The sequence below is a fragment of the Equus asinus genome, chromosome 7 (genome assembly GCF_041296235.1).
Source record: "Equus asinus isolate D_3611 breed Donkey chromosome 7, EquAss-T2T_v2, whole genome shotgun sequence".
NCBI lineage: Eukaryota > Metazoa > Chordata > Mammalia > Perissodactyla > Equidae > Equus > Equus asinus.
The window spans coordinates 67,949,057-67,963,868 of record NC_091796.1 but is presented as its reverse complement, the minus strand read 5'-3'; the positions used below and the strand labels follow the sequence as shown (position 1 = coordinate 67,963,868).

Genomic DNA, 14,812 nt, shown 5'->3' with positions numbered 1-14,812 from the left:
ACTCTAGAGCAGAGATAAACACCTTAAATAGAATTATGCAGATTCTTTATTAGTCAATAGGATAGTTCTGATTAAGAACAGGTTAATATTTAAACAATTTTCGTTCGCTTTCATTGGCTGTTTTTTCAAGAGATTGACAGTTGTTCCTACTGTGGTCTCTGGTATTCTGTAACAATATACTGTACTAGGAGCTTAGTACTCAGTTTGAAAGAGCAAATGGCTTTTTATCTTGCAAGACATCTACAATCCATTGGGAGTGGCTGCCTGCAGCTTTGCACTGAGGAGGAGCCTGAGCCAGTATTCAGGAAGGCTCAGTGGAGAAAGAGAGCTGTGACTGATTAGCCATGTCTGCCACAGGGGCAGGAAGGAACATGTGTGGCAGGATGACCCAGGACTAGTCCAAAACAAGCCTAAAGTGAATCACTGTTTTGTGCTCTAACGTAAAACATAGAACATATACTCTAACACGAGTAAAATCAAATGGTAACAAAATTGGAGACTTAGTCTTCCAAATGGTCTTTCCAACTATGTCAGACCAAAAACATTAAACAAGAGCATTTTCATAATTAAATCATTCACTGATTTTTCACTCATAGGTTATATGCATACACATTAAAAATGAAAGACTATGATTTAATTTATGTTACTATTGTATAAGTCCCATTTAAACATGGGACAATTACAGTAATAATGATCCATATGTTACCGGAGCAGGAGCTTTAGAATTCCAGATGTAATAGTCAGAAGAAATTAGTTTCCGGTCTAAAAAAAAAAAAAAAAAGAAATGATAAGACTGTATTTATCTTAACAAAAATTCAGTGAGAGTAAAGTCATGATATTTTAAAATTGTGGAACACAATTACTTCAAAGAAGGCATAGTACTCTGAAATACTGATTTTAATTTGACTTTATCAAGAGATCATTATAATTTTTACTACTTAAAATACGGGTTCATTAAATATTTAAATAATCAATCTTGGAGCTTATTTATGCCAAAATCCCTCATTTATGCCAAATCTGTCAATTTTTTCTCATATTTCCCCTAAATTCTGTTTTTTATGGACCACCACTTTGACTACAAAGACAGTAATTTTTTTATTGGTTTCCCTTCTGTAACCTCTTCACCAGCTCCTGATTCTGATCTTGCTATTCTTTTTCTTTTTTTTTTAAAGATTTTATTTTTTTCTTTTTCTTCCCAAAGCCAGTACATAGTTGTGTATTTTTAGTTGTGGGTCCTTCTAGTTGTGGCATGTGGGATGCCGCCTCAACATGGCTTGATGAGCGGTGCCAGGTCCGCACCCAGGATTCAAACTGGCGAAACCCTGGGCCACCGAAGCAGAGTGCAGGAACTTAACCACTCGGCCACTGGGCCAGGCCCTCATCTTGCTATTCTTTACCCACTCAAAGTTTCAGAGACAGAAAACATCCAACTTTCTAATAACATTTTAAAAAACATTTGCTTTGGTGGTTTCTTATAGTTCTGATTAAATTCAGGCTTTTTGTTTTAATAGCTTTGTAGCTTTGGACAAACGACGACCTCTTTGAACTAAAGTTTTCTGATATGTAAAATTGAGACCATAATGATCATTTGGAGCTAGCTGTATGTAAACTCTTATTATTACACACATCACTAGCCTTTTCTACCATTCTTCATAATGCAAAGGATAAAGGCAGGATATATTACTTTGTTGCCTTTTTTCTTTTTTTTCAGTTTGAGAACCTAGTAACATGGAGAGGCAACACAGCATACTGGTCAACTGAGCAGAATCCAGACTGCTTGGGTCTGATTCCCAGCTCTGTCGTTTACCAGCTATGTGACCCTAATCTCTCTGTCACATCAGCATCCTCATCTGTAAGATGGAGATGACGACACTTACGTAGGGTGTTGTGAGGATTAATGAGCTAACACACATAAAATACTTACAATTGTGCCTGGCCCATAGCAGTAAATCTTAGCTATTCTTATTTAAATTAACATTTTTATCAGCATTACTAAACTATTTTCAGAACTAAATGATATACTGAGAATATAGATTTAATTGTCAAGATAACAGCAAAATAAAGGTTTTACATAGTTGCACAAAGTGTTACTCATGTCCTGAAACAAACGGAGGAAGGAAATAAAAGATTGGTCATATTTATCCATTTAAAATGACCTCTTTCATTTGATATATTTTATATTGAGAAGCCAGTATACTACTGAAATGTCCCATCCTGTATTATGCTTTCTGAGAATTACTACAATATGTTTAATAGTTAATATTAATAGTTAATATTAATAAGATACTTAAAATATTTTAGACATTATCTAAAGACACAACATATTCCCCACAATCGAAAATATTGTGGTTTGTCCAAACTGACATAAGACTCTCCCATATATAAGCATTTCTTTTAAGAAGCAACCAAAAGATGATGTCAGAGAAAACACAGGGAAAGCCTAGGGAGGTAAAGAATACAGCTTATTCTGGTTACATTAAACAGAATTTATTATTGCCATTCACAAGTGATTGCTTAGAATTCAGTATTCTTTTGAAACTTTCAAATACAAAATCCAGCCCTAGCCTACCTATTTTAGTTTAATCCTTAGTTTTAATCCTAATCCTTAGTTTAAGAAATATTTATCTAAATATAATAGCTTTATTCTCTTTAATATATAAGGCAAAAGATTTCTACTTATGTTAGCTAACTCTACACCTCATTCTAGCTACTTTTCTGTTCTATGCCACAGATATATATTTGATCTGAATTAAATAATTCTGAATTCATTTATTAGTTGCTGTTTATCTCCCTATGTTTTCATATACTCTACATATTTTCACAACCAACAAACTCACTGAAGGCAGGAAATCTTCTTTCCATTGCCCTCCTTTCATAAAATAGAGAGAGTGCTAAATAATGCTCATTGGCTACAACATTTGCTAAAAACATTTAAAATTTAATAGTAATTATACCGAACACTTCCTGAGTCCATGCCACAAGCTAAGCATCATGCTAAGTGCTTAGGTAATATAATTTTATTTAAACCTCATAACAATCCTGAGGTAAATAATACTATTATTTCCATTTTATAGATGAGGAAACTAAAACTTTGAGACGTTCACTAGCTTGTCCAGTTACACAGCTAATAAACTATAAACTGTCCAAACCAGACCCAACCCCTTGTCTGCCCAACACCAAAGCCCCTGGGAACAATCTCTGAATCAGAGAGTTTATTATAACTACAGCAAAACCAAATCCAACTTTATCCTAAAGCCCACCTCTGTGCCTATCTTTGCTCGTCCAGACTGTTTCACAAACAGAAGGCAGAGGGCAAAGCAAAGTACACAAACCGTCACACAGGACGGGATCAGGCCAGACTTTTTAGAAAGTGGGATTATTCTCCGATCTCTTTCTGTTACATTTTACCTTAGGGAATAATTACATAATATTATTTTAATTCCCTCACATTAGTTTGAATCTGTAAAACTTACTTGTACTTATTTTTGGTTTTCCTGATGCAAAAACTTGAACTGAATGCTGATCTGCATAACATCCAGTGAGTGTGTAATCTAAGATCCTAAAATGAAGCTAAAAAAGAAGAGAATGTAAGAAATTGAGGTGATTATTTGGTAAAAATGATAGTCACATTTTTTTCCTTGACACAATTTTAGGAATTTTATTTCACACAGTTCACAAAATAAAAATCACAAACATTAAACTTGAATATGGTGTGTGTGTGTTTGTGCATACGCACACATATACACACTTTTTCTCCTTTGCACTAGGGCCATTTCTTTGTAAGGCTGCCATTATGAAGTCCTTAACACATATCAAGTGCTTCACTAATATGAACTCTAATCCATACCGCAAGGCACCCCTATTTACAAATGAGGGAACTGAGGTTCAGAGATGGAAGCAATTAGCATCTCAGCATGTAAGTAGGAGACCCAGCATTTGAACCCAGACCCAACTGATCACAAGAGCTGGTGCTCCTTCCCCTACGGGGCCTGATGTTCTGTATATTCTCTTCATCTCTAAGGCTATGTGGTTGTGATATATTTCAGATCATAATACTTTCTTTAACAGAAATACATACACTTTCTAGCAAAACACAAGAATGCAATTACTAAAACAGAAACACCAGTTTATCTGGTGTTTGGAAAGTATGAGATGCTCTACTTAATTTTTCAGAAAAGTAAAATTTAACTTTTACAGAACTAACCTTAAAAATCACCCCTTCTCTCACCTAAAAAAACCTTCCTAAAATGTAATCCATACTTCCTGCACTTAATTGATAATGTGGCGTCATCAGTATAAATGCCAATTACTACACTGTGCTATAACAGAGAGAGCGATTAGTAGCTTCTCTGAAGGCAAAGCACTGGGGTGTCTCTGGGTCACACTGATATTCACATGAACAATGAAAGGTGTATGTCTTAAGGAGCTCCAGTCTCCTTTTACTGTGGTTCTCCTCATCTTTGCTGCTAAAGGCTCCCGAATTTGCAATATCCTAGTATCTTTTCTGTACTTTTTTCTTCTATCTCCCTACCCCGCAAGTTTCTCCCATTTCCTAACTTTCTCCTTTAGATTGCCAAACTAACTGATCACGTGCGTAGAATGTAATTTTTAGATCTTCTCAGCAGTACTTTTCCTGTTGCAATTCAAATGATCTTTAATAGTAAAGGGCTTTTGCTTGCTTCTTTGGTATAATTCTGGATGCTGGAAGTTATGACAAGGTTGATTTCCATGTAAATAGATGATATAAAAATAAACCTATTTAATTAACACAAATCTGTGTTACATGCTTTCAATGAGACTATAACTGGTTAGGTGACAGAAACAAAGCTTGTGGACATAGTTGAAGACAAGATAGAAGAAATGAATATCACTAGTATACTTCTGACTTCGCTACCATTTCCCCTAATTGCTTTTAAAAAAATGTTAGTAATATATTTTATATAACCCAATATATCCAAATTACTAGCGTTTATTATTTTTTATTGAAGATTAGTTGACATACAATATTGGATTAGTTTCAGGTGTACAACATAATGCTTTGACATTTATATACATTATAAAACGATCAGCCTGATAAGACTAATAACCATCTACCATCATATAGTTATTACAATATTGTTGACTATATTCCCTATGCTGTACATGACATCCGCAAGACTTATTTATTTTATGGCTGGAAGTGTGTATCTCTTAATCCCCTTCATCTATTTTGCCCTTCCCTCCACCCCACCTCCTCTGGCAACCACTAATTTGTTCTCTGTATCTATGAATCTGTTTCTGTTTTGTTTTTTTTAGATTCCACATATAATGAAATCATACAGTATTCTTTTTTCTTTGTCTGACTTTATATATATATATATATATGTCATATCTTCTTAATCCATTTATCTACTGATGGACACTTAGTTGAATCCATATCTTGGTTATTGTAAATAATGCTGCAATGAACATACGGGTGCATATATCTTTTCAAATTAGTGTTTTCATTTTCTTTTGATAAATTCCCAGAAGTGGAACTCTTGTGTACAGATTTCAATATTTCTTCTTTAATATCACTCTATTTAGCTTTTCCCGCTAACTTTTTGATCACCCCTTCAATTTCCCTCATTGGTTCTTCTGTATCTATCTCCTATTTTATCTTTATCTGATCTTATTCATTTCCACTGCCTCAAATATTTCTTCTCCATGGATAAATCCTAAATCCTTAATCACAGTTAAGCTCTCTCTTGAAAGTCAGGCTTCAGGTTTTCAGCTACTTATTGGACACGTACATTGGGATATGTTGCTATCACCAGCAACAAACATGATATGAAGCCTACTCTCTCTCAACTTACTTTCTCCGTATCTGTACTTCCTTCTAACTATATTCATCCATTCATCAATTATTTGCGGAAAGGTACTACACTAGATGTTAGTGATAAAACAATGAATGAAACATCAGCATCATGGAGGAGTGAGCTCTTCCCTTAGACTCTCCCCACTACGATACAATGAAAAGGACACTCATAAACCAACAGAGGATATTCACACAACACAAAACACGTCTGAGAGACCCACACAGCCATACATCTGAAGTTTTATGTGCTGGACAGCCTGGAAGAAGTAGATGGAGGTAAGGGGATCTCCTCTCCCTCCCAAATGGCAGCAACCCAGGGCATGGGACTGTGCACAGCTCAGAGAAAAGATGGGGGAGGGGAGGCCCTCCACAGGAACACCTTTGCTCTCCAAGTTCCCTCTCAGCTCATGGGAAAGCCCCACACAGAGGTGGCTCAGCTACCGCAGGGGTGTCTTCATCAAGCCAGCACCCCAGGAAAGCAGATAGTGAGGGCAGAGCGAGAATGCCCCCTGGATCACACAGGCAAAAGAAAGCACCCCTCCCCCTGCCCAGCGCTCCAGCTTAGCCAGTTGGCCAGAGCGCCCACATATAAGTTAGAAAAGCAGCAGCTGTGAGCGAGCCAACCAGCAATCACAGAAAAGCACAGACACCAGGGGTCACAGCCAGCTCAGAATACACATTTTTTGACCCCCTACCCAGTGGTGGCAGATGGAAGCTGCGACCAGATGCTATCTACACAAAGTCACAAATCCATGCCATGAAATAGTATGAATAAATATATTAATACTCCAGACCAGAAGGAAAATGACAGCACTGAGAAGTCAATCCTGAAGGCACAGAAATTTATAATCTCAATGACAGAGAATTCAAAATAGCTACCATAAAAACTCAGTGAGTTACAAGACAATACAGATAGTTCAATGAAATCAGGAACAGAATTAATGAACAGAGGGAATTCTTCAGAAAACAGATTGAAACTATAAATAAAAACCAATCAAATGTTAGAGATGAAAAACATAATGGATGAGATCAAGAAAAATCTGGACTCCCTGAATAACAGAGCTGATATTGTGGAGAACAGAATTAGCAGTCTGGAGGACAGAAATATAGAAATGCTTCAGATGGAGGAGAGACAGACTAAAAAGAAATGAAGAAATTCTCTGAGAAGTATCTGACTCAATTAGGAAATGCAACATATGGAGTACAGGTAAGCCAGAGGGAGAAGAGAAGAAGCATGGAGCAGAAAGCCTGTTCAAAGAAATAATAGCTGAGAACTTCCTAAATCTGGGGAAGGAGCTGGAAATACAAGTAAAAGAAGCTAATAGAACTCCTAATTATATCAATGTAAAAAGGCCTTCTCCAAGGCATATAGTAGTAAAACTGGCAAAAGTTAATGACAAACAAAAAATATTAAGGGCAGCAAGGCAGAAGAAAATAACTTACAAAGCAACCCCTATCAGGCTTTCAACGGATTTCTCAGCAGAAACCTTACAGGCTAGGAGAGAGTGGAAAGATATATTCAAAATTCTGAAAGAAAAAACCTTTCAGCCAAGAATACTCTATCTCGCAAAAATATACTTCAGATATGATGGAGAAATGAAAATTTTCCAAGATAAACAAAAGTTAAGGGCATCACCACAAGATCTCCACCCCCGCCACCAGAAATGCTCAAGAAGGCCCTCATACCTGAAAAAAAAAAAAAGAAGCAAGGGTCTACAAAGCCTTGAGCAAGGAGATAAATAGGCAGGCAAAAATCAGAAAATTGCAGCTCTCTATCAGAACAGACTAGCAAACACTTAATTATAACATTAAAGATAAAGGGAAAGAAAACATCAAAAATGAATATAATCTCATCATTTTAACCACAAACTTACAACACAAGATGGAATAAATTGTGACAACAATAACTTAGAAGGGGAAGAGGAAATGGATGGAATAGGCTTAGTCTAAGGAAATAAGCTATGAGAAAATGGATTATCTCATCTACAAGATTTTTTATACAAACGTCATGGTAACCACTAAATAATCAGAACAGAGACACAAATAATAGAGAAAACTATCATAGAGAACTACCAAACAGAATTAGTAGTCTGAAATACATGGGACAAGAAACAAGAGAAATACAGAACTGGAAAATGAGTGATAAAATGGCGGCATTAAGCCCTCATATATCACTAATCGCTTTAAATGTAAATGGATTGAATTCTCCAATCAAAAGACACAGAGTGGTGGGATGGACTAAAAAACAAACCCAACAATATGCTGTCTCCAGGAAACACATCTCAGCTCTAAAGACAAACACAGGCTCAGAAAGAAGGGATGGAAGACGATACTCCAGGCTAATGGTAAACAAAAGAAAGCAGACGTTGCCATACTTATATCAGACAAAGCAAACTTCAAGATAAAACAGGCAATGAGAGACAAAGAGGGGCAGTATATAATAATAAAAGGAACACTCCACTAAAAAGATGTAATACTTATAAATATACATGCACCCAACACAGGAGCACCAAAGTACCGAAAGCAACAATTAACAAACCTAAAAGGAGACATTAACAACAACATAATAACAGTAGAGGAATTTACCATTTCACTTCCATCAATGGATAGATCATCCAACAGAAAGTCAAGAAGTAAATAATGGATTTAAATGAAAAACTAGACCAGACAGACTTCATATATATATATATACACAGAATATTCCATCCAAAAACAGCACTATACACATTCTTCTCAAGTACACATGGAACATTCTCAATGACAGACCATATGCTGGGAAACAAGGGAAGCTTCAATAAATTTAAGAAGGTTGAAATCATATCAAGCATCTTTACTGACCATAATGTTATGAAACTAGAAATCAATTACAAGAGAACAGCTGGGAAAGTAACAAATATGTGGAGAGTAAACAACATGCTACCGAACAACCAATGGATCATTGAAGAAATTACAGGAGAAATCAGAAAATATCTGGAGACAAATGAAAATACACCATACCAACTCATATGGGAGGTAGCAAAAGTGGTCCTAAGAGGGAAATTCATAGCAACACAGGCCCACCTTAACAAACAAGAAAAATCTCAAATAAGCAATCTTAAACTACACCTAACTGAATTAGAAAAAGAACAAACAAAACCCAAAGTCAGGAGGAGGGAAATAATAAAAATTAGAGCAGAAACAAATGAAATGGAAACCAATAAAACAGTAGAAAGGATCAATGAAGCAAACAGCTAGTACTTTGAGAAGATAAACAAAATTGACCAACTCTTAGCCAGACTTACTATGAAAAAAAGAGAGAAGGCTCAAATAAATAAAATTAGAAATGAAACAGGAGAGGCTGGCCCCATGGCTGAGTGGTTAAGTTCACATGCTCTGCTTCGGTGGCCCAAGGTTTGGCCAGTTCAGATACTGGACGTGGACATGGCTCATCAGGCCATGTTGAGGCGGCATCCCACATGCCACAAATAGAATATACAACTATGTACTGGGGGGATTTGGGGAGAAAAAGCAAAAAAAAAAAAAAGATTGGCAACAGTTGTTAGCTCAGGTGCCAATCTTTAAAAAAAAAAAAAATGAAATGAAAGAGGAGAGATTACAATGGATACTACAGAAATACAAAAGATTATAAGAGAATACTATGAAAAACTATATGCCAACAAATTGGACAATCTAGAAGAAATAGATAAATTCTTAGACTCATACAATCTCTAAAAACTGAATCAAGAAGAAATAGAGAATCTGAATATACCAATCACAAGTAAAGAGATTCAAACAGTAATCAAAAATCTTCCAAAAAGAGTCTAAGACCAGATGGTTTCTCTGGAGAATTCTACCAAACATTCAAAGAAAATGTAATACCTATCCCTCTCAAACTATTCCAAAAAGTTGAAGAAGATCGAACACTTCCTAACACATTTTACAAGGCCAACATTACCCTGATCCCAAAGCTAGATGAGGACAACACAAAGAAGGAAAATTACAGGCCAATATTGCTGACGAACATAGATGTAAAAACCCTCAACAAAATATTGTCAAACTGAATAAAGCAATACACAAAAAGATCATACACCATGATCAAGTGGGATTTATATCAGGGACACAGGAATGGTTCAACATGTGCAAACCAATTAATGTGACATACCACATTAACAAAATGAGGAATAAAAACAACATGATCATCTCAATAGATGCAAAGAAAGCATGTGACAAGATCCAATATCCATTTATGATAAAAATATCAATAAAATGGGTATAGAAGGAAAGTACCTCAACATACAAAAGGCCATATATGACAAACCCATAGCCAACATCACACTCAATGGGGAAAAACTGAAAGCCATCCCTTTCAGAACAGGAACAAGACAAGGGTGCCCACTCTTATTCAACACAGTACTGGAGGTTTTGGCCAGAGCAATTAGGCAAGAAAAATAAATAAAAGGAATTGAAATAGGCAATGAAGAAGTGAAACTCTTGCTGTTTGCAAACAATATGATTTTATGTATAGAAAATGCTAAAGAATCCCTCAGAAAACTATGAGAAATAATAACTACAGCAAAGTTGCAGGGTACAAAATCAACTTACAAAAATCAATGGTATTTTGATACTGTAATAATGAACTAACATAGAGAACTCAAGAATATAATCGCATTTACAATCGAAAGAAAAAGAATAAAATATCTAGGAATAAATTTAACCAAGGAGGTGAAAGACCTATACAATGAAAACTGTAAGACATTATTGAAAGAAATCAATGACATTGAGAAATGGAAAGATATTCGATGCACATGGATTGGAAGAATAAATGTAGTTAAAATGTCCATGCTACCTAAAGCAATCTGCAGATTCAATGCAATCTCAATCAGAACCCCAATGATATTCTTTATGGAAATAGAACAAAGAATCCTAAAAATTCATATGGGGGGAACAAAGGACCCTGAATAGCTAAAGCAATCCCGAGAAAAAAGAACAAAGTCAGAGGCAACACAATCTCTGATTTCAAAATACACTACAAAGGTGTAGTAATCAAAACAGCACAGTAGTGGTAGAAAAACAGACACACAGATCAATGGAACCGAACTGAAAGCCTGGAAATAAAACCACACATCTACAGACAGCTAATCTTCAACAAAGGAGCTAAGAACATACAATGGAGAAAGGAAAGCCTCTTCAATAAATGGTGTTGGGAAAACTGGACAGCCACATGCAAAAGAATGAAAGGAAACCATTATGTTTCACCATACACAAAAATTAACTCAAAATGGATTAAAGACTTGAAGGTAAGACATGAAACCATAAAACTCCTAGAAGAAAATATAGGCAGTACACTCTTTGACATCAGTCTTAGAAGGATCTTTTCAAATACCATGTCTACTTGGGCAAGGGAAACATAAGAAAAAATTAACAAGTGGGGCTTCATCATGAACAAAATGAAAAGACAACCTATTTGCAAATCATATATCCGACAAGGGATTAATCTCCAAAATATATAAAGCATTCACACAACTCAACAACAAAAAAACAAACTCGATCAAAAAATGGGCAGAGGATATGAACAGACATTCTTCCAAAGAAGATACACAGATGGCCAATGGGCACATGAAAAGATGTTCAATATCACCAACCATCAGGGAATGCAAGTCAAAACTACACTAAGATATCACCTTACACCCATTAGAATGGCTATAATCACGAAGACAAAAAATAGCAAATGTTAGAGAGGATGTAGAGAAAAGGGAACCCTCATACACTGCTGGTGGGAATGCAAACTGGTGCAGCCACTATGGAAAACAGCATGGAGATTCTCAAAAAATTAAAAATAAAAATACCATACAACCCAGCTATCCCACTACTGAGTATTTATCCAAAGAAGCTGAAATCAACAATCCAAAGAGACTTACGCACCCCTATGTTCACTGCAGCATTATTCACAATAGTCAAGACATGGAAGCAACCCAAGCGCCCATTGACTGATGGTTGGATAAAGAAGACATGGTACATATATACAATGGAATACTACTCAGCCAGGAAAAAAGACAAAATAGTCCCATTTGCGACTACATGGATGGACCTTGAGAGTATTATGTTAAGCAAAATCAGCCAGACAGAGAAAAACAAACACTATATGATTTCACTCATATGTGTAAGATAAACTAACACACGGAAAAAAAGAACAGTTGAGTGGTTACCAGAGGCAAGGGGTTTGGGGGGGATGGGCACAAGGGGTGAAGGGGCACATTTATATGGTGACTTACAAATAATAACGCATAACTGAAATTTCACAATGTTATAAACTATATGACCTTGATAAAATAATAAAGAAAAAAACAAGAAAGAATTAGATTCATAGGGTCTCTGTCCTCTTGTAGGTTCAAGTCTGAGTTAAGGTATTTTTTTAAATAAACCATCTTTGACTTAAAACTATTTCTTGTCTCTATATTTAACTAGTGACCAATGCCTTACCTTTTTTTTCTTAAGATTGGCACCTGAGCTAACAACTATTGCCAGTCTTATTTTTTCTTCTTCTTCTCCCCAAATCCCCCAAGCACATAGCTGTATATTCTAGTTGTAGGTCCTTCTGGTTCTACTATGTGGGATGCCATGTCAGCACGGCTTGATGACTGGTGCTAGGTCTGCGATCAGGATTGGAACCCGCGAAACCCTGGGCTGCCGAAGCGGAGCACATGAATTTAACCTCTCGGCCATGGGGCCAGCCTCGAGGCCTTACCTTTATCACAGCTCTTACAGCAGTCTCTTCCATTCTCTCTCTTCTTTTCTCATTCTGTGCTACTATACTAGCTCAGCATCATTATCTTTTTACCTTTCATGTGGAATACCAATATAGCTAAAAAGTAGTTTGGTTTTTTGTCTCAAGTTTTTTTTCTACTCACCTTCCTCACATCTATTCCAGATTGATCTTCACCAAGTATTACTTTGTGAAAGACCACTCTCATAGTCAAAAAAAGTATAACATTTTCTAACAAAGGAATAAAAGTCAGATTCAAACCCTCTACGATCCAGACCTAAATCCCTTATTGTTTCTAGCACTGGTTCCTAACCATGCCTTGTTATCTTTCATTCCTGTGATTAGGTCATTTCTTTACCTATACAAATGTTAGTCAATCTTCAAGGCTTCATGTTCATGCTTATCTGGGCCTCAGAGTTTTGTTTAAACTCCATCTCTACTGCAAAGTTTTCCTTGGCCACTGTGGTCAGAAGTGCTCATTCTTTCCTTGAAACACCAAAAGTTGTTAGCACTGATCAATTATTGACATGTATCATTGAAAAATCTCTGGAGGGCAAGACTATATTTTATATTTTTTGTATGTAAATCTCAAATACGACAACTAAGAACTGTGTAGAACTAGGTTAAGTTGAGGTGTTTATGTTATACTTCACTGTTTCTCCTTAAAATTTTTAAAGTATTAAGTGAAATAGAAGGTGACTAATACTAAGCAAAAAGAATCTCGCAAAACTCTAAACAAGAACTTAGCATAAACAAAAAGAACAGAATCCCCTCCCCTCCAAAAAAGGCTAGAAAACATTAAAAATCAATTACATATGTATAATTTAGAAACAAAAGAAAGTTTTCTAGTATAGTGAGCCATAAAAATGTATTTACCTTTAAATATGCTGTACCTCCAATGCAAATCTGGTCAAACGGCTGCTTCTCATGACCCTTGGCTCCAAAAGTTACAGTTCCAGAAAGACCAATTTCCATTGATTTTGGGAACTTCTGTCCTAAAAACACAAGTACAGCAATCAAGTATCCTAAATTAAGTAGATTCTATAGCAAATAAATGAAAAAAAGTCAATAAACAAAACCTAGCTCACCGATAATCCAGATCAATAAGCTTTTCTCTCGAAATACTTCGAGCTGGCCAAAACTAACTTTGTATTCCACATGTGTGATTGGACCTCTTTAAAACAGAAAAGGACACGACAGAAAGAAAAAATGATCACAGATATAACAGTGTTAAGAGATCTAAGTCAAATCTTGCTACTGTTACTTAATACAAGGACAGCATAAAAGCAGAGCTGTGTTCAAGTCTGCAGAATAGAGTAGAACAAATAATGAATATTACATCTCAAAAAACACCAGAAACACAATAAACATTTCTCATGATGATATACATTTCATTACTAATTCCAAAGACAATATAAAATCATATAGAATGTGTTAATGCAACTACATGGATTGATATAACATTAAAACTATGATTTTACTATATATTTAGGTTTTGAAAAGAAGTATGGTGTAGAACAAACTTAAAAGTAGAACTGATGAGGAAGTAATCTATGACATTACTGGCTTAATTCACCAGGTAGTTGACAGCTGGGCTTGACTTGCATGTAGAGTAGAGAAATTACCAGAAATAAAGCCAGGAGTGAAATAATCCCTGAGGAAGCTATGTTGGCTTAAGTTTATATTTACTATCAAGTTTATCCAGAAAAAATAAAGACACATTTAAAGGTAAAGAGATTATTTTTATGACTATGTTTTGGTTCAGAATCAATATTCATTTGAATAACATAAAACCTTTAGATCTATATAAATAAATATACAAAAAATATATATTTATATATATTAAAATATATAAATAAAACAAAATTTATTGTAGGGCAGTGGGAATGTACTAAGGCAGGCAGAAATCATGGCATATGTTACTTTACTCTTACCTATTGTAAAATGGTATATGGGCTTCACAGAATTCAAAATTATTTTTCACACTCTCATGAAGTTTTAAATTAACTGTTATTTTTAGTTGTACTTCTTCCTCTTTCATTTGATAAAAACCCAAAATAGGTGGGACAGGGACCTGGAAACAAACACAAACAAATTTTTATATAATTCTCAGGTTAATGAATCTAAAATATCAATGGTGATTGAGGAAAAAAGCCTTGCAGTAATATAGTCATTATATACAGATGTCTTTAATGATTAACAACCCCAAGTTGTTTTGATAATAGATGATGGAG

At 35.4% G+C, this 14,812-nt stretch overlaps 1 protein-coding gene across 4 annotated transcripts in view; it reads right to left on the bottom strand.

Moving 5' to 3' along the window:
• The window catches only part of AP5M1 (adaptor related protein complex 5 subunit mu 1), a 44,906-nt gene that overhangs the window by 19,004 nt on the left and 11,090 nt on the right, over positions 1-14,812 (bottom strand). For 3 of the 4 annotated variants that reach the window (XM_014850722.3, XM_070513679.1, XM_044773640.2), the window contains exons 4-8: positions 14,513-14,652; positions 13,667-13,752; positions 13,455-13,573; positions 3,474-3,570; positions 707-762 (exon numbers count right to left, since the gene is read on the bottom strand). In XM_014850722.3, the coding sequence (XP_014706208.3) occupies positions 707-762; positions 3,474-3,570; positions 13,455-13,573; positions 13,667-13,752; positions 14,513-14,652 (498 nt within the window). Of the gene's footprint in view, positions 1-28; positions 763-3,473; positions 3,571-13,454; positions 13,574-13,666; positions 13,753-14,512; positions 14,653-14,812 lie in introns of those variants that run through there. The other variant, XM_014850723.3, reaches the window with a different exon arrangement.